The sequence below is a fragment of the Talpa occidentalis genome, unplaced genomic scaffold (assembly GCF_014898055.3).
Source record: "Talpa occidentalis isolate TD23 unplaced genomic scaffold, MPIMG_talOcc4v2.1 talOcc4.17, whole genome shotgun sequence".
Taxonomy (NCBI): domain Eukaryota; kingdom Metazoa; phylum Chordata; class Mammalia; order Eulipotyphla; family Talpidae; genus Talpa; species Talpa occidentalis.
The window spans coordinates 52,184,654-52,202,930 of NW_023601754.1; the positions used below are offsets into that span (position 1 = coordinate 52,184,654).

The following is an 18,277-nucleotide window of genomic DNA, read 5'->3' on the forward strand; positions in this document are numbered from 1 at the left end:
GCCCTCATTTAAAGTGGACACTGAGTGGCGTTGAAATGTGGACTGAGAATCAGCAATGAGGAAGCCCCTGGCCGGGGCCTGGCCTGCAGCTGCCGGCACCCAGGCGGGCTCTCCCAGCCCGGCGCAGCCAGGGGCCCAGGGACGCGGCCCTCGGTCCAGGGACAGCCCACAGGTCACCCCACAAGTCACCAGTTCTGGGGAACTGTGCAGACCCCAGCCGGCAGCCTGAGGGGCAGCTGCGCCCAGGCCCACCCGCTCCCCCCCACGGCCCCTCCATTTATCCTCAGCCAGCACGCCCAGCAGTGCGCCCGCTCGGCAGCAGGCAGGGCTCCATGCGCACCTGCCGCAGGGGCTCCCCCACCCTGCCCCAGCCCCCCGGGGGTCGACTCTCGCCTCCGAGGGGCCTGCCCACAGGCCTCCCTGACCCCTGACCCCTAGCCAGGCCGACCAGGGCGACACGGCCCTGGTGCGCTCCCCGACGCCTGCGTGGGCGTTGATCTGTTTTTATGTTTTGCTCGATTCTGAGTCAAAGCGAGACTGCTGCAGAGCCGACGGCTGCTCGCGGCGGGTCCCTCCAGGCTTCTCACGGCCCGCACCCCGCCCCGTGCTGCAGGGAGACGGAGCCCCCCGTGGACCCCGCGGCCCTCGGGCTGTGCTGGGACAGCTGCTGGGCCGGGGCACCAGCCTCGGCGAGGGGTCCCGGGAGCCAGCTCTCGGGGGGCCCCACTTGCAGCAAGCTCTGAGGGAACGTGAGGGCTGGCCGCTGGCAGGACGCTGCCTCCGCCGAGACACAGGGCTGGGGGCTTGCCTGGCCGTCCCCGCCCGGGGTCTCCCCGCCCGGGCAGCGCCAGCCCACAGTCCCGCCGGGCCTGGCCTCCGGGGCTATCTCCAGGTGGCTTCGGCTATTGCGGGCTGGGCATTTCCAGGCGAAGGCCAGGGTGAGCGTGTGGCGAGGCGGTGGGGCTGGGGCGGCTGCCGCAGCGGGTCGCGGAGCAGGTCTCTGACCCGGACCACGTCCCTGTGCTTCCAGCTTTAATTTCTCTAACATGTTTTGCAGTTTTTGGTGCTCAGACCGTACACTTCTTTGGCTACATTGCCCCCCGCCCCACAACGTCTCTCGGCTGCCGGCACCACGGGGGGCGTCCTCGTTTCCGCGGGCAGTCAGCGCTCGCGCGCAGAGGCCAGGCCGGCCTCGCCCACTGCTTGGCGCCTGCCGGTTGCAGCCTGACCCTCCGGGGGTGGGATTCTCGGGGACTCCCGCATGCAAGGCCAGTCACTCGAGAGAGAGCTCACTTCTGCCTCCCACACACCCTGGGGTCTCCCTGTCCAGGGCGCAGCGAGTGGACCAGAGCAGGCCGGGTCCTCGGCCATGGTGGGCAGCAGTGGTTTGGGGGCGTCCTCTGTCAGGGAAGGCGGCATCCTCGTGCCGGGTGCGGGGGAGCTCTGGCCCTGCGGGAGGTGGGCTGCAGGGGGCGCTCTTTGCGGGTCTGGCCCTGGGGTCACACCTGCCTTTTCCCTGGGGGCAGCCCCAGGCCCTGCCGGGGGAGCTCTGCCGGCGGCTGCCTGTCATTTGCCAGGTCCTCGTTTGTTTCCGCAGGAAATCGAGGCAGGGGCAGGGCGGGGTTCGGCGATTTCCCCCCAACAGAATGTGTGAATATGTGCCCGTGATGGCATGAGTCACCGGCCCCTGGCCCCGCGCCTGGCCGCGAGGTCCGCCCCGCAGAAGAGGCGATGGCTCCTGCTGCCCAGGCCGGGCCCTGCAGCCGCCACCGCCCGCACCGCCCACTGCAGCGGGAAGCTGAGGACATCACGCGGGGGGCCCGGCCCAGCCCGGCTGAGCAGCGGCTGCCGTGCTGGTCTCCGTCGGCCTCCGTGCCGCGGGCAGGGCGTGGGGTGGGTCTCCCGTGGGGTCAGGGCTCCAGCCCCCTCCCGGCTCGCGCCAACGCAGCCCATCTGGGTGCCTGGCCTGAGCCCCAGAGCCGGACTGAAGCGCTGGTGTGCAGAGACAAGGCGCCTTTCACACGGCCCCGGCGCCCCCCTGCACCATTATGCGCTCGCTGCCCGCGGGGCCACGCCGCGTGGGCATGACTGGCCTGGGGGCGTCCGGGACGGGATTCCAGGTGGGGCGAGTATTCGGGTCACGACTCCGTCTGTGGCGCGCCCTCCGGGTCCACCCAGGGCTGGCCGGCTCCAAAGGCGGAGGGGGCGCGGCTGGGACACCCCCTCTTCCACCCTCACCCGGGGTCGGACTGCCCAGACCCCGGCCTCCCGGGGGCTCCGCAACGCAGGAGCCACGTCCTCTCCCAGCACGTCCGCCCCATCTCCCGTGGCGCCTGCCTGGCGCGAGGTCTGGCTGATCTGCTGCCGGGCTCCCGCACGGCCTCCCTGGCCCCAGGCGGGGGGCTGCTGGCCCAGACACGGCAGAGGTGGCTCCCGGTGCGAGCCCAGAGGTGCCGGCCCCAGAAGGGCGCGTTCCCCCGCGAGCCCCCGCTGTGCGGCCGCCCCGTGTGCGGTCAGCCTGGGAGCCAGGACTTCGCTCCCTGCGGTCTCCAGCTGCCCTGGCCCCGGCGTCTGGCCGCCCCACCCCACCCCACCCCACAGAGCACGCCTGGGCGGGAAATGTCCCTGTCACTGTGGACGCTGGGGAGCTGCAGGGCGCAGGGACCCCAGGACGCGTGGACACCCGTGTGCTCAGGCTGGAAGCCCGCTCTGCAGCTGGCCTTTCGTGGAGACCCTTCCGAGGACACAGGGGCCTTCGCTACGTTCATTCCAGCGCCACCGGGACACACACAGACGCGCCCGAGGCCTGCGGGGCTCTCGCACACGCGACACGGGGAGAGGCCCCCGCGCCGGCAGAGCACAGACCAGCCCAGGGTGGCGGCCGGGCGTGCGCTGTTGGGAAGAGCCACGACGGGACCCGGGTCCAGGCCGCCCGGCCATGCTCGGCGGCTCAGGATCGTGTTCCGGGCCTGCTGATCCGTGGGTCGGCGTCCGGCCCTCTCTGGGCGGCGCTCCTCCTGCGGCCACCCCACTAGCCCAGGCCCCAGGCCGCCCCACCCCACAGCCTCAGGAGGAGAGCGGGGCCGCGTGGTGCCCACCAGCACGGAGCGCGGCACGTGGAGGGCCTCCCGCCGCGGGTGGGGCCTCTGGACGCTCCCTGAGCAGCCGGGGCACCCCCTCAGCGACCTTTCCAAACAGGGGCCTTCTGCGAGGGGTTGCAGCCCCTTTTCTCCAGGCGGGGGCTTGGCTGCCCGGAATCAGGTGTTGTAGGATCTTGGGGGGTCTCTGACTCTGGGCCTCCTTGCCCACTGGGGTGTCTCCCCCGGTGAAGCGAGCGCTGGCGGGGGGCGGAGATGGCGGGGGTGGGGGGCCCTCCCCTCGCCCGCCTGTGACCGGCCGGGGCAGCCACGCCGGCACCGCCTCCTCCGGGAAGCCCTCCGGCGGCCCCAGGGGGAGGGAAGCCGGGAGCGCGCAGGTCTCCGGGAAGCCCGGGGCGGGCGGGCCTCAGGCCCTGCTCGGGCGCCTCCGGGGCTCCGGCCGCCGCGGGCTCGGGGGCGCGCGTGGTGCCAGACCAAGCCGGGCCTGCAGGTCCCGGGCGCGGCGGGTCGACACCCCGAGCGCTCGCGGGGCCCGGCCGCGGGGGGGGGGGCGGAGGGGCGGGCGGAGGGGCGGGCGGGGGCGGGGCGCGGCGGGGCGCGGGGCGGGGCGCGGCGCGGCGGGGGGCGGGGCGCGCGCCCTGTTATTAAGGCGCACGAGCGGGGCGCGCGCCGGCCAGAGAGCGAGCGCGCAGCGGCGACGAGGATCCCGAGCGCCCAGGCCCGACTCCCGCGCCGGCCCGGCCCGGCCTCGCCTCCGCGCCCCCCGCCGCGCCCCGCGCCCCCCGCGCCCCCCGCGCCGCCATGGGGGTGGAGGGCTGCACCAAGTGCATCAAGTACCTGCTCTTCGTCTTCAATTTCGTCTTCTGGGTGAGCCGGGCGGGGGGCGCCGGGCCGCGGAGCCGGGGGCCACCTGTGGGCGCGGGCGGGGCCGGGGCTCCCCGCGGGGGCGGGCCGGCTCGGGGCGTCTGCGCGCGGCCGGCGGGGCTCCGGGGCGCCGGGGATGGCGCCGACCCCGCTCTCCGCGCCCGGGGGGGCTCGGGCGGGGCTGCGGGCGCCCCGCCCCGTGAGCTCAGCGCCGGCGCCGGGGGCAGCCGCGGGCGGGGGGGCGCGTCCAGCGCGGGGACCGGCCCCCCCGGGTCCCGGGCCGCGCCGCCCCCCCGGCCAGGCTGCCCCCCACCCGCCCCGGGCCTGGGCGGCTCGGCGCCCCCCGAGCTGGCCGGAGACGTGGCCGGAGCCGCGGGGGGCCGGCCCTGGGCCCCCCCCGGGAAGAGCTGCCCCCCGCGGGCCATCGTGGCGCGCGGAGGCTCCGCTGGGCCGCGCGAGCGGGCCGGGCCGGGCCGGGCCGGCGGTGGGGCCGACCCGAGTCTCTCCTTTGTGTGCACATCCTGTCGGGGCGGCCGGGAGGGAGGGGCGGGCCCGGCCCGGCCCGGCCCGCGGGCCCAGAACCCTCCGAGCGCCCTCCTGGCCGCCCCGGCGCTCCCGGCCCGCGGGCCCCGGCGCTCCCGGCCCGGGTGCGCCCAGGTGGGCCCGGGAGGAAACTTTTAAAATGGCCCCCGCAGCAGGTGTGGGCTGGGGTGTCTCCATGTGGACCCGGCCCGGGCAGGGAGAGGGGCCCCGGCCCCCCAGCGGGACTGGCTGCGGGTGGGGGCAGCCCCCCGAGTGGGCCCTCGCCCGCCTGGCCCCCCCAGCCCAGCCCGCGGGTCCTGGGCCGCCCGCCTCGCTGCTGTGGCTTCCCCAGGGCCCTCTTTGCTGAGACTGGAGGACACATGTCCGCGCCCCCCTCCTCCGTCCCAGCCTGCGGGGGGCTCGGGGGCTCGAGCTCCGTACCTGGCCCAGCGAGCCCCCCGGGGCCCCGCGCCTGCCGGGCCAGCCCTGCCCTGCTGTGGGGGGACAGAGCTGAGCCGGGGAGGCCGAGGTTCCACCTGGGGACCCTTCTTGCCCGGTGCTGTGGGGCTGGCTAGACACCTGTCTTGGCGTCCCCCCTAAAGTGGGGGTCCTCCCCCCACGTTGGCAGCAGGAGTCCTTGCCGGATAGTGGGGTTCCAGCCCAAGCAACGGATGCTGGGCTGGGAGACGGGGGGCGAGGGCGGGCAGTGCCTTGGGAAGGGACTTTAAGCCCCTGGGAGGCTGCCCAGGGGCCTGGGGGCCGGGGTGGGGGAGGAGGGGGCCCCAGGGCACCCCGGCCACCAGGCAGAAAGGGGCACTGAGGGTGAGAGCCAGGAGGGAAGGTGGACGGTGGGGACTTGGAAACGGGACGTTTTGGCGAGCGAAGGGGCTTCTTGGCCGCTTCCAGCTCCCCAGGCCTGCCGGGGCTCCCCAGCTGTGCAGGAGGCAGTGGGGGGCGCTGGGCCTAGGACGGGCAGCAGGGGGCCGAGCCGGGGGCACTGATGCTGCCCCCGCGGAGGCGCGAGCATAGCTTCCGGGGGCAGCGGGGGCTCCCTGGACCCTGTGGCCTGGCTGGAGTGTGCGGGGCCTGGGCACCCGCCCCGCACCCTGGCGATGGCCCCCCAGCCCTTCCGAGGCTCCAGGCCTCGTGGCGGCCCCAGGCCGGCTCCTCTCCCGCCTCCAGGCGGCACATGACTGTCACCGGCCGGCTGTGCCGCTCCTCCCGGGGGCTCTGGGTGGGCTGGGCTCTCCTGGGCCTGGCATCAGGGGCGGGGAGGGGGGGCACACCCCTGGCGGTCAGGCTTTGGGGGACGGGCTGTCGGCCTAAGCCCAGAAGAGGAAGCTCCTGGTCTGGCCCCGCTGGGCCGGGGGCGTGGCAGCAACGAGCGGGGCCCTGGTGCTCCCTCCCCGCGGGCCCACCCCTCCCACCCCAGCTCTCTGCTCTTGGGGGTGAGGTCACCCCAGTCCCAGCTTCTAACTGCTTCCAAGTCCAGGCAGGGAGCTGAACCCACCCCCACGCCCTGGAGCCTGTTGGGGGAGAATCGATGCGGCTCAGAGTCCAGGCACACGGGGTGCAGACGTCACCTTTGCTCCGCCCTGCGTCCTGGAGAGGCCCAAGGGAGGGCGGGAAGCTGGGCTCGGGTTCATGGCCCTGGCACCCCAAGCCCTGGCTGGTCCCCTGTTGGCCCTCAGCGCCCTCCTGCTGAGACCTGCCCCTGGGCCAGTGAAGGGCCCGGCCTGGGGCCTCCCAGAGGCCCCCCACGCTGCCCGCATGCCGGGGCCCAGCCGAGCAGATTCCCACGAGACCCTTGGGGCCCTCCAGGCGGGTGCCAGGTGCTGGGGAGTCCCCATGAGTGAGTGGGCAGCGGGTCTCCCTTGTTAGCTGGACAGAGCAGTGACCTCGGGGGTCACCCCGAGGGCTCAGAGGCTGGGGGCTCCGTGGGGGAGCCCTGGGGCACGGCAGTGGGCTTCTCTGAGCCCTTGGGGGATCGGGGCTCCCCTCCCCGCCCCGTTACTGTGGCAACGACCCAGAGGAGGTGAAGAGCAGGAAGCAGCCGTGGTGGGGGGGGCGGGGTACCTGGGGCCGCCGGGCCAGGGCTCTCCCTGGGGACATGTGAGGGCGCTGGGTGCTGCGCCGGTGCCGGCCTGCACCTGTGCGCGGCTGAGCGCAGGTGGCGGGGCAGGTGGAGCCCGGGGTTCCAGGCGCTGGGGGGCTGGGGGGGGCAGCTTGGGTCGGCACTCCTTCCCGCCCGAGGCCGGAGCCCCCACGAAGCCGCTGGTCTGCGGGGTGGGGTTTCTGGGCCACAGCAGCTTTGGGAACCCCCCTGCAGCCCCACCCACCCTAAGCGCCCACACAGCTGCTCCCTGGGCGGGCCACACCCTCTGGAGTCCTTGCTCTGCCCGGAGTCACGGCCTGCCCCGCGGCTGTTACCAGGTCCCCTGGGTGATCAGGACCCTGAGGTCCCCCGAGACCCCAGGAGCAAGTGATGGAGCAGGCTGGGGTCCAGCGCCCGCCCCCCAACCGCTGTGGTCTGCAGCCGTGTGGTGTGACCGCAGGGCTCCCCCAGCCCGGGGCTGTGTGGAGAGCTGGTTCCAGGGCCAGGCCGGGGCCCGACCCTCCTGGGCCCTCCCTCTGCCCCACTCCTGCGCCCGCCACCTGCGGCTCCCTCCCCAGGGTGCCAGCCCCGGCGCTCACTGTGGAGGGCCTGGCCGCCTCGGGGAGCTGAGTGGGGAACCCCAGAGTGGCCCGCCCGCTCCCTGGGCCTGCTCACTCTCCCTCTGGGTGGGAAGAGACGCCCCCAGCCCCAGGGCGCAGAGAGGCGCATCCTCTGGTTCCTATTTTTAGTCGGGCCAGGCGGCTTCCTGAGGCTTCCTGAGGCTCGGAGGGCGGCTTCCGCTTCCTGGCTTCCCGGCAGGCGCCGGGGGTCTCTGCCCTCCCCGGCCCGCCCCCCTCCATGCTCCGGGGGTCACCGCAGGTGGTGGGGCGGCCGTCCCCCCAGAGGGCCTGCCAGGAGGGGCCGGGTGTCGAGGGGGGTGAACAAGAGCGTCGGCCTGCAGGGACCCGACCCCCCCCCAAGGTGTCTGCTCCCCGCTTCTCCCGCCCTGGGCACGCGTCCCGCCTCTGCCTCACGACCCTCCTGGGGTCTCAGGACCTCCGCCTGCCGGGCCCCGTGGGCACTTTCTGGCCAGGTTTCCCAGCAAGCGTGGGGGTGCCCCCTGCTGCCCCAGCCGCTTAGGGTCTGGACCGGACGCACCAGGCCTGGGCGGCCCCTGTGGAAAGGGGTGTGGACACACTGGTCGACTCTGCGCCTGTACTGAGGGGAGCCTCGGGGCGGCCTCTTGGCCAGCTGTGGGGGGTGGCCCGACCCACTGCCCCTTCGTGGGTGCTGCTGAGGGAGCCCCCAGGATGGGGGCCGGCACCGGAGAGCAGGCCTGCCTGGGCGTCCGCCTCTGTCCCTTGCAGGGGCTGGGGGCTTGGGAAGGGGAAGGGCGGCCCGGAGGGCAGCCTCCCCGCCTGGGGGCACCCCACCCCCCTCTTTAACCGACACTGTTATTTATTCATCCTCGGGAAAGAGGAAGACCGTGCAGTAGCGGACTCCTCCGCCGCCCCCCAGCCCGGCCAGGCGGGCCGTGCCCTGGCGTGCGGGGGTCCCCGGGGAGGGCCGGGTCCCCGCCGGCCACCCGCTTCCACGCTCCTGCTGCTGACAGGTGTTTCTGCAGGGCGAGCCTGCAGCACAGAAACCCCAGGCCGGGGCCACCGACCCCTGCGCCCCGCGGGCCCAGCCCTGCTCCCGCACCCGGGCCGCTGCCTCCCCCAGGCCTCGGGGCCGGACCCGGCCTCGGCTTTTGTGGCCCCTGAAGCCGCTGGCCGCAGGCCACCTGCCAGCCGGGCAGCGCGCCTCGTGGGAGCCCCGTGGGTGCCGCCGGCCCGGCGTGGTCCTGGGGCCCGGAAGAGGCATCACCCCATTTCGGCATCACCCCACTTCGGCCTTGCTGCTCCGAAGCCCAGTCCTCAGGGGCGTGGGGCGGGGTTTTAAGCAGCGTCGTGGGGGTTCGCTGGCGCGGGGAGTCGCGCACACTTGGCGTCACCGGGCACGGTTTGACGTAAGCAGACGCCTGTGACGCGGGGGCCACTGAAAGGACACCCCGAGGTGTGCCCGGGCCCGGGGTCCCGCCTTCTTCCCCTACCGGGATGGCGGCCTCTGCGGCCCGTCTGTCGGGGTCTGCGCGTCTCACCTCTAAGCAAGTGGGGTGGGAAGGTGCGGCCTCAGCTCGGAGGCTCCCCCCGCCAGCGCCCGCCTTCCCGGCGCCCCTTCCCTGCCCTGCCCTCCGCCGCTTCTGGGCCTCCCGCTCGCCCCGCGTCCCTTCCCGTCTCTGCCCCCCGGGGGCTGGTTTTGGCTTTGTTTGCTCCTGAGCTTAGTTCCCTTGTCGCCCGCAGACGCGGAAGACGTGCGGTGTTTGTCTTGCTCCTTCTGGTGCTTTTACCACCATTCCCTGGAGGGCCAGCCACGTCGCCCCCATTTCCTGGCTGCGTAGTATTCCCCGGGGGGTGCTCAGCCAGCTGCTCCCACCGGGGCCTCTCCAAGGAGGGCTGCGGGCGTGTGCGGCCCTGGGTGAGGACGCGCGTGGGGTGGGCGGTGGCGACGGGGGAGAGGTTCCACCGCCGAGTGTCCAGAGGGGCCCTCCATGTCCTCCAGGCCCCTCTCTGGGCAGCCTCGCGGGAAGGGGTCCGCGGGGTCCCGTGTCTGTGCTGCCATGGTAGGTGGGGGGCACTTCGGGGCTCCCTTGCCGTACATGGGGGACGTGTCTTTTCAAATCATTCACCCGCTTTTTAAACTGAGTTGTCTTGCTGAGATTTAAAGGATCTTCCGGAAGTTGGGGGAAGCCCTGGCCGCAGGCAGGGTTGGGCAGGGCCACCCTTCAGGGAACGGACTCGGGGTGACCACGGGTGGCCCAGGGAGGGTGCAGGCACCGCACTGCCCCGCCTTCCCCAGCCCCCCCAGATAGCATGGAACCAGCTGGCCTGCAGCCTGCCCTTGGCCTGGGGTGGGGCCGGCGCCCCTGCTAGGCCCTTGCGCCCCCGACAGGCTGTGCCCCAGCTCCGGGAGCCAGGGCAGCCGCAGCTCAGCGCACCCCTCGGCTGAGGACACACTGGCCGAGCAGGGTCTGTGGGCGGCTCTCAGGTCGCTTCTGACTTGCAGGAGGAAGCCTTGTTGCCACGGCAACCTGCAGCCGCGCCTCCCCAGGAGTGCAGATGGCAGCCAGCCCTCTGGGGCCACCGCCCTGCCCCCGCGGACCCAGGGGCCCCAGCCCCACCAAACAGAACGGGCTGGGAGGCCGGCCCCGCGCGCACCCGCCCCTCCAGACCCAAGCCCAGGTTGAACCTTTGCTGGGCTGCCGAGGCGCCTGCTCCAGGGCGAGGTGCCAGCAGCCAGAGGGCAGGGAGTGCTCAGCCACAGCTCCTCCCCACCCTTGCCCTGGGGTCAGTGGCTGGAGGGTCTCGGGGTTGCCGGGGCTTTCCCTGGAGACCCAGGGGCTGGGGCGAGCCCTCAGCTGCCCACCTGGACGACCTCCAGGGGCACGCAGGCCGGGTGCTGGGGGGGCCTGGCGCTGGCCGTCGCCTGGGTGCACCCGCAGGCCGCAGCACAGACTGTGATGCCCCACAGGCGTGCGAGAAGACTGCAGCCGGCCCCTGCGTGCCAGGCTCGGGCAGGCCCCGCCTGCAGCTCTACCGCCTCCACCGGGGGAGCGCCCCTCCAGGGCTCTGTCCCACAGCCCCCCTCTCTGTCCCTCCCTCCGCCAGCCCACTCAGGCCTGGGGCGCCCCCAGGTGGGCTCAGGAGTCTTGGGGACTCCGGGGCCGTCACGCCCCCGTGGGGCAGGGCCCAGTGCTCCCTGGGCCGTTGGGATCTGCTGTGGCGTCAGGCCAGCTCAGCTGCTGACCTTGAGCTTCAGATAAACAGGGAGCAGAACGCCCCCTGCAGCGGGGGCACTTGACCCGGGGAGGCGGTGGTGGTTCTGACATGCGCTCTTGGCCGGGGCTGGCACCATCCCTGGAGCGTCAGTGGAGCCGGCGGAGGGCCCCACCGAGCCTGTGCCCTGGGACCCCATGTGGCCACGTGGTCCCCTGGGTCCAGGCCTGTGGGGGCATCTGGGCCCAGGGCGGCAGAGTGGGTGCCCGTGAGTGCCCGGCTCCCCGCCTCCGCCTGCTGGTGTGGCCTGGCTCCCGCGCCGGCCCCTGGTCACGCCGCCCGCTCTCCCCAGCTGGCCGGAGGCGTGATCCTGGGAGTGGCCCTGTGGCTGCGCCATGACCCGAAGACCACCAACCTGCTGTACCTGGAGCTGGGGGACCGGCCCGCACCCAGCACTTTCTACGTGGGTGAGTGGCCTCGGGGCGCAGGGCAGGCGGTGACACCCTGGGTTGGGGGCCGGCAAGACCACCCTCAAGGAGTCTGGGCATGAGCTCAGGCCCCGGGGAGGCGGTCCAGGAGGGCTTTTAGGAGGAGGCAGGGTCTGAACTCCCTGGGCCTTGCTGAATACTGGGGTGGGAGGAAGGCTCTTTGGGCGCAGGGGGAGACCGAGCTCGAGAGCAGGTGGGGTCACCCGGGGCCCCCTCTGGAGGTGGCCGAGCACCTGCCTGGGTTGGGCTCCCAAGGACAGCTGGAACTCCTTGGGGCTCTGGCTGGTTGGGACCCCCCGAGGACCCACAGGGTGGGGCTTGGCAGCGAGCAGGGCAGGGAGCAGTGCCCAGGCCTGGTACTTTGGGGGAGGCTCCCTGGGAGGGGTGGGGCTGGGTGCCTGGGCAGCGGGACCCGCCTCCAAGGCAGCTGGAGCCCAGAGCCAGGGTGGGGGAGGGGGGCGGCGGCAGGGGCGGGGCCACGGACACCCCGGCTGAGTAGCCGCCTTATTAGGCGTCCTGTTTGCCTCTGGCTGCCAGCTCAGGGCTGGGAGCCGGGCTGGGAGCCGGGCTGGGGGTGGGCGGAGCAGCACCCTCCTCGGTGCCCCGGGCCTGGGAGAAGCTTGGCTGCTGGAGTGGGTTTGGCTCGGGGCACCCGGGGCTCTGACCCCTCTGCCTGTGGCTTGGCCGTGAGGGCAGGAGACTGGCAGCCCGTGGCTCGGGGGGTGGTTCCCCGCCAGCGTCCCTGAGGAGGCCCCACTTCCTGCTGCAGGTTCCCAGGCCCCCGACTGTGGGTTCTAGTAGGGGAGCAGCGTGACCTCGCTCACCCCTCACGCGGGTCCTGTCCCTTGGAAGCTGGGGGTCAGGACAAGGTGCCCTCCCAGGGGGCATGTCTCTCCCGGACTCCGCCCAGGGTCTCCTCCCCAGGGGTCCGCCTCGCGCCTTCTCGGGCCCGCGGTGGTGGTGGTGGGCGAGCCCCGGCAAGGCGGCTTGAGAGGGCCGTCGCCGAGGGTCCCCCGCGTGCGCAGAGGCAGGCCACCCGCCCCCAACTTGGGCTCTTGCTGCGCCTGCCCCGTGGGCAGGGCCGCTCTGGGCCTCCCAGCCTGGCCTCAGAGCTTCCTGCTGGGCCTGCCAGGGAGGCGGGGGCGCAGCTGTGAGCTCTGACAAGGGCGGTTTGTCCACACGGGGAAGGGGGGCGCGGAGCTGGGCTCGGCATCCCGGGCCAGCAGGCCCAAGGGCTCGAGCCCGAGCTGGCACGGGGGAGGTCGGGGCTGGGCCTGGAGGGTCACCTCGCTGAGCCTCACGTGGTGACCCGGTCAGGGCCCCCGCGGTGGGCCTCACCTCCAGGAGGGGTGGCAGGCCCAGCGGGAGGGTGGGCAGCCCTGGGCTTTTTCTGGGCCACTTATGCCCCTCCTGCCAGTCAGGCAGAGGCACCTGCCCTGGTACCCCGCCCTGGGCACTGCTTCCCGGCTGTGCGGAGGGGCTCGGGCTGCCTGCCGTGTTGCCTGCCGTGGTGACGGGGGTGGGCCCTCCGGTGGGCCCTCCCGCTGGCAGGAGCAGGGTGTGGGAGGCCCCTGGAGAGGCAGTCGGTGTGGCCCGTGGGCGCTGGACCCTACCTGGCGGGCTGTGGGCCCCTGAGAAGGGCCGCACAGTCAGGCCAGAGGCGGCTCCGGGCCCCGGTGACCCCTTGATCCTTGGTGGCCCTTCTGGCCTCCTGGGCAATGAGGCCTAGCCCCCCAGGGTGGCGGCCAGGACAGATGGACCCCCGGGGGCCGAGTCGGGCTGTCCGCGGCACTGCCGCCGTGTGCCCATCTGTCAGCAGGCTCCAGCCCCGGGTTGGGGTGTGGAAGCTGATTTAAGCCCATCTCCCCAACGGGGCAGCCCCACCAAACCAGAACAGCCTGTCTGACCCCCCGAGGGGGGACGCTGAGGTGGCACCGCCATCAGGGGCACGGCAGACTGCAGCTCCCAGGCCAGGCAGGGGGCCGAGAAGCTGTGGGGTCTCACCCGGGGTTGTCCAGGTGAGCGCCATTCTCTGTGCACCACTGGCCCCCCCTTCAGTAGTCAAGGAAATGGGTACAGAGAGGCAGCCACGTGGCCTGGGCTGGCCTGGCACCGGCCCCCCAGGCCCGGCCATGGCGTGTGCGTGGCAGGAGTGGGGGGCCCTTGGGAGAATCCGCCCGGGGTGCGGGTCCTGGCTGGGAGGTTCACGCGGCCCGCCCCTCCCGCAGGCATCTACATCCTCATCGCCGTGGGCGCCGTGATGATGTTCGTGGGCTTCCTGGGCTGCTACGGCGCCATCCAGGAGTCCCAGTGCCTGCTGGCCACGGTAGGTGGCGTCTGCGGGCTTGTGCCGGGTGGCAGCGTGGGGGGCGACTCAGGAGAGGTGCTGGGCAGCCTGCCTCGCCCACACAGGCTCAGCCGGGCACGCAGGGGGCCGCGCGTACATCCTTACGCCTAGTTCCGAGCCTCAGTTCCAAAGTTGCTTTTTTTCACTTCAAGAAACAAACCACAGACCTAATGGGGAAGGGGTCCCGGTACCAAGGCCGTGGGCGTTCCAGGCGGGTCTGTGCCCCGTGAGGGAGCCCCTGCCCCAGGGAGAGGGAGAAGGGCCTGCAGGGCCTGCGCGTTTTCCCACCAGAGCCCCTTACTCCTCCCCCCACTGGCCTCCGGCCCACCCACGGGGCCCTTGGGAATGTGGCCTGGCGCTGCGTGGTCTGGCCTTCCCGGCTGCCGGGCCGGCCTGGGCCTGGGGAAGCCCTGGGCCCGCTGCAGGCCCCCTGCCCTGCCTGACACCCCCTCGCTTTCCTTCCCCACACTCCCCTCCCAGTTCTTTGCCTGCCTGGTGATCCTCTTTGCCTGCGAAGTGGCTGCTGGCATCTGGGGCTTCGTCAACAAGGACCAGGTGAGCCTGGCTTGAGGGGGCGTCCGGCCTGGCGGTGGCAGGGGCACAGGCAGCCCCACCCACAGACTACAGGGTGTGCTGTGGGGTGAGGGTTGCCACGGAAGGTCTTGTGGGGCGGCGGCCCCCAGCCCTGAGGGCGCTCCGGCTTGCCCGCGTTTCACCCACTCCCACAGATCGCCAAGGACATGAAGCAGTTCTACGACCAGGCGGCGCAGCAGACCGTCGCGGAGGATGAAAACGCGGCCAACAAAGCCAAGGCGGTGGTGAAGACCTTCCACCAGACGGTGCGTGGGCCGGCGCCAAGGCACCCGCAGGGGCTTCCTGGGTGGGTCCCCACGGGCGGAGGGCAGGCCCGGCAGGTGTAACGGTCTCTGGGTGGCCCCTTCCAGCGCTGACCCCTGTCCTGTCCCTGCAGCTAAACTGCTGTGGCTCCTCCACGTTTTCCGCTGCGATTAACAACATGGTCAGGCCCAGCCTGTGCCCCGAGGGCATGAACATGGGCAGCTACAATCTCTTCAAGGTGCGTGGAGGGGGGTGGGTCGCGCCTCCACTCCCGGCTCAGGCGGCTGAGCACCCTGGGGGTCGCGGGCACTCGGGGTCCCCTGTGGGAGAGGCCACAGGCCACCATCCCTTCTCCACACTGGTTTTCAAACGGATGTGAGGCTAAACCTGGCCAGGCCCTGGGCTGTCCAGACTTGGGGGCGGGCGTAGAGGCAGGGAGGGCGCCCCTGATCGCCCTGGCGCTGCAGGAGGAGTGCCACCCGCGGATCGACGAGCTCTTCTCCAGGAAGCTGTACCTCATCGGCATCGCGGCCATCGTGGTGGCAGTGATCATGGTGAGCAGGTGGGGGCGCCGGGCGGGGGTGGGGGTGGGGCTGGGGACGGCGTCCGCCGCTGACCGGCCCTGCTGACCGGCCCGCCCGCAGATCTTCGAGATGATCCTGAGCATGGTGCTCTGCTGCGGCATCCGGAACAGCTCCGTGTACTGAGGCTGCGCCGCGACCCGGCCCCGGCCCCGGCCCGGGCGGCCCCACCCTCCGTGTATATAGATCCCGGTATTACTCCGCTGCGATTATTAGCCTTTTTACTTCTGAGTTTGTCCTTCAGGCCCCGTCACTTGGGGGGGCTGACGTCACTGGCCGGTGGCTCCGGATGGGCCTTGGGGCGTCCGGCGGGGCCTGGGCCGGGGATGCCGGGTCCAGCCTCCAAGTCCTGGCTCCTCCCCTGCGCCTCCAGGGAGCGCCCGGGCAGCTCCGCGCCTCCGTTCACCTGCCCTTCCTAACGCTCGCTGTCCACTGTCATCCACCCTGAAAGCCACTCAATAAAGGAGGAAACCAGGCATGCCAACCAGCCGCTGGCTCCCTGTGTCGCGGCACCGCCCGGGGAGGCTGCGGGGCGCGGGCCTGGCGTGTGGGGGGGCCCGGGAGGCGCCCGCCTTGCTGCAGGCAGGCCCGCGGCCACCCCCGGCCTCGCGGGGGGCGCCCTGCGCGGGACCGGGCGGCTCGCGGAGGACGGGCTGGGGGCGCCGCCTGCCCCAGAGTCGGGGGCTCTGCCCTGCCCGGGCGCCCGGCCCTACGCTGGACCCCGCTGGACAGGCCCGTGGGGCCCCTTGAGACGAGGGTCTGGCCGGATCCACGGCGGGGGCTCCGCGCAGAATCGCAGCCAGCCCTGCCTGGGGCGCGCGGGGCCCGGGCCCGGCCGCGGGGGACGGGCGCTCCCTGCGGGGCGGCCCCCCGCCCACTCGGAGGCGGAGCCCGCCCACTCGGAGGCGTCCCGCCGGGGCCAGCGGCTGGGCGGCCGCTTCCGGCCTGGGCCGGAAGTTCCGCGAGCAGCTCGGGGCCGCCGCGCGCGCGCGATGACGCACTTCCTGCCTGTGGCGGCCGCTGTCTCGCGGCTGCCGGCAGGTGGCGCTGGGACCGGAAACTCGGGGCTCGTCCTTAGGCGTCGAGCGGCCTGGGGGTCGCAGTGCGAGCTCCCCCCCTCGGTCAATCACGAATTCCTTTGGCAAAATAAAACCGCTTCGAGGGGCGGAGAGGGAGCGTGGGCGCGTGCGCGGGGGCTTTCCCGTCAAGCCGCGGGAGCGGTGGCGCAGGGCCTTGTGGGGGATGTAGTTCCCGAGCGCAGAGGCCGCGGGGCTCGCCGGGGAGGACTCGGTTTCCCAGCGGGCCGAGCGCGGCGCAAGATGGAGGCGGCCGTGCGGCGGCGAGCCGGTAGGTTTGTGTTGGGGGCGGACGGCGGCGGCCGCCTCTCGGGGCCCCAAGCCTCGGGCCCAGCTCAGGAGCCACCCCCGCCCGTCCAGACCGGGCGCCTCCGCGCGCTCCAGCGGGCGGGCCCCGGCCCCGGCCCGCCCGCCGCCCGGGCCGCTTCTCCCCGGTGGGAAAGACGGGGCGCCCCTGCTCCGGGGGAGCTGCCGGCCGTCTCCGCGGGCCGAGGGCCCCCCGCTCCCCGAGAGCGCGACCCCCAGGGGCCAAGGCCTGGGCTGCAGACCCCTCAGGCTCCCGCGGCGGCCCTGCGGCCGGGCGGGCGCCCGGGTCCTCGAGCTGCGGGTGCTCCGGACCCCCGGCCGGCCTGGCCCCCCGGAAGCGGAAGGGGGCGGAGGCGCGGGCTGCCCCGGGGCCGTGGCCCGGTCCTGCCGCGGCCCCCCGCGGCCCGCCCGCCCCCGCCGCCAGGAGCCGCCAGGACGCGTGGATGAGGTCGCGCCCCGGGGCCTGACCCGCGTGGGGGGTGGGGTGGGGGTCTTGGCGCTGCAGCCCCCCGCGGCCCCGGCGTCTGACCCCGTCCCTCCCTCCCCGCCGCAGCCCCCTGCCCTTGAGCTGCTGAACGCCGCGAGTGGGGCGCGCTGCTGGGCTGGGGCCGCCACACCTGCCTGTGCAGCGCCGCGGCCGGGACGGAGGTGAGAGGAGGGCCCGGGCCGGGCGCGCGTGGGGGAGCCGCGCCTCCCTGGGTCGGTCGCGGTTCTTGCCGCTCTCCTGCCTGCACGGCCGGGGGGTCTGCTCAGGGGGCTTGTTCTAAACGGGGGCTGGTCCTGTCTAGGTGCGGCGTGATCGAGGGACACATGGCGGAGACGGGGCCAAGCCAGCCCCCACCTGGCTTGCAGCAGGTCGAGCAAGGGACGGAGTACGACGCCCTGCCAAGCGACGCCGTCTCCCTCAGCGACTCTGACTCGGACCTCAGCTTGCCTGGCGGGGTTGAGCTGGAAGCTCTGTCCCCGGAGGGGCTGCCTGGGGATGCTCAGGAGGATTCAGACCCTGAAGAGCCGCCACCACCTCCCCAGGGCGCCCCCCCAGCCTCCGTCCAGCCCTTCCACCTGAGAGGCACGAGCCTCCCCTTCTCCCAGCGCAGCAGAAACATCTTTGACTGCTTGGAGGGGGCGGCCAAGCGGGCTCCGCCCTCCGTAGGCCAAGGTGGTCTGGGTGACCTGGGGGGCTTCCCATGGCCCCCTGCTCCCGCTAGCCAGCCTCCAGCTGGGGGCCTGGGCAGGGACAGTTTGACCCCCGCCCCCCGGAGGGGAGCCCCCGTCCCTGACTACGTGGCCCATCCTGAGCGCTGGACCAAGTACAGCCTGGACGACGTGGCTGAGGTTAGCGAGCAGAGCAACCAGGCCGCTGCCCTGGCCTTCCTGGGTGCGCAGAGCCTGGCTGCACCCCAAGACTACACGCCCTCCTTCAACCAAGATCCCTCCAGCTGTGGGGAGGGGAGAGTTGTCTTTAGCAAGCCAGCCCGAGCTGGCGAGGCCAGGTCTGAGAGAAAGCGGGTCCTGGGGAAGGCAGGAGAGCCAGGCAGGGACACCCCTGGCCACCCGGGAGCAGCGGGGGCCGAGGGCCCCGTGGAGTTGACCCACCTGGCTGCGCTTGGGAGCCCAGAGGCCGAGGACCCGAGTGGCCCCCAAGGGGGTCTGCAGGAGGCGAGCACACCGGAGGGGGCCGAGCAGGCTGGGGCCGTGGCGGGGCCCCCAGCGGTGGAGACTGTTGGCTTCCATGGCGCCAGGAAGCGGAGTAGAGGCCACTTCCGGAGCAGGAGCAGCCGCGCGGAGGACCCGGGTGCTGAGGGCTGAGGGGAGGTGGCCCTGCTGGCCTGGGGCCTTAGGGATGGGGTGTGGGCCTGCAGGCTGCCTGCCGGTGATGCTGGCAGTCCTGGCTTTGGCTGGCATGGTCTCCGGGTCAGGGCAGCCCCCGGATCCTGGTCCCCAGGAGCGGAGACCTGGCCAGGGCGCAGCCAGGGGCGCCAGAGGCCGGGTGGCCGCGCGGGAACAGTAAAGATGGCTGTGACTCTTCAGTTCCGTGTCTCTGTGGCTGGCCCCGTCTCTGCTCCCCGCCCGCCAGGCCCGGCCGCCCTGGCTCCGCGGCATGGCCGCCCTGGTAGAGCGGGCTTTGGGGCGGGGAGCGGTTTAGTCACCTGTGGTCATTACCCGAAGCTCTTGCTGGAGGCAGCGAGGCTGTTCTTCGGCCAAAGCAAGGGGTGGCGGCCTGGGACGGGCGCCACTGACGGGCCCC

At 73.2% G+C, this 18,277-nt stretch overlaps 2 protein-coding genes across 4 annotated transcripts; both read left to right on the plus strand.

Annotated features, from left to right (window-relative positions):
- Nucleotides 1-3,856: 3,856 nt before the first annotated feature.
- On the plus strand, nt 3,857-15,159 carry CD81 (CD81 molecule). Its single transcript, XM_037517383.2, has 8 exons — nt 3,857-3,965; nt 10,747-10,861; nt 13,111-13,208; nt 13,710-13,784; nt 13,958-14,068; nt 14,200-14,304; nt 14,534-14,620; nt 14,711-15,159. Exons 1-8 carry the CDS (start codon nt 3,900-3,902, stop codon nt 14,771-14,773), a joined length of 720 nt encoding a protein of 239 aa, XP_037373280.1. The 5' UTR covers nt 3,857-3,899; the 3' UTR covers nt 14,774-15,159.
- Nucleotides 15,160-15,813: 654 nt separating this feature from the next.
- On the plus strand, nt 15,814-18,091 carry TSSC4 (tumor suppressing subtransferable candidate 4). 3 transcript variants are annotated; one of them, XM_037517372.2, is made up of 2 exons: nt 15,814-15,994; nt 16,818-18,090. In XM_037517372.2, exon 2 carries the CDS (start codon nt 16,840-16,842, stop codon nt 17,836-17,838), a length of 999 nt encoding a protein of 332 aa, XP_037373269.1. In that variant the 5' UTR covers nt 15,814-15,994; nt 16,818-16,839; the 3' UTR covers nt 17,839-18,090. The 3 variants fall into 3 exon arrangements, with proteins under 3 accessions (XP_037373269.1, XP_037373267.1, XP_037373268.1); XM_037517370.2 differs by lacking the exon at nt 15,814-15,994 and adding an exon at nt 16,459-16,477 and having other exon boundaries at nt 16,818-18,091; XM_037517371.2 differs by lacking the exon at nt 15,814-15,994 and adding an exon at nt 16,591-16,677.
- Nucleotides 18,092-18,277: the final 186 nt, after the last annotated feature.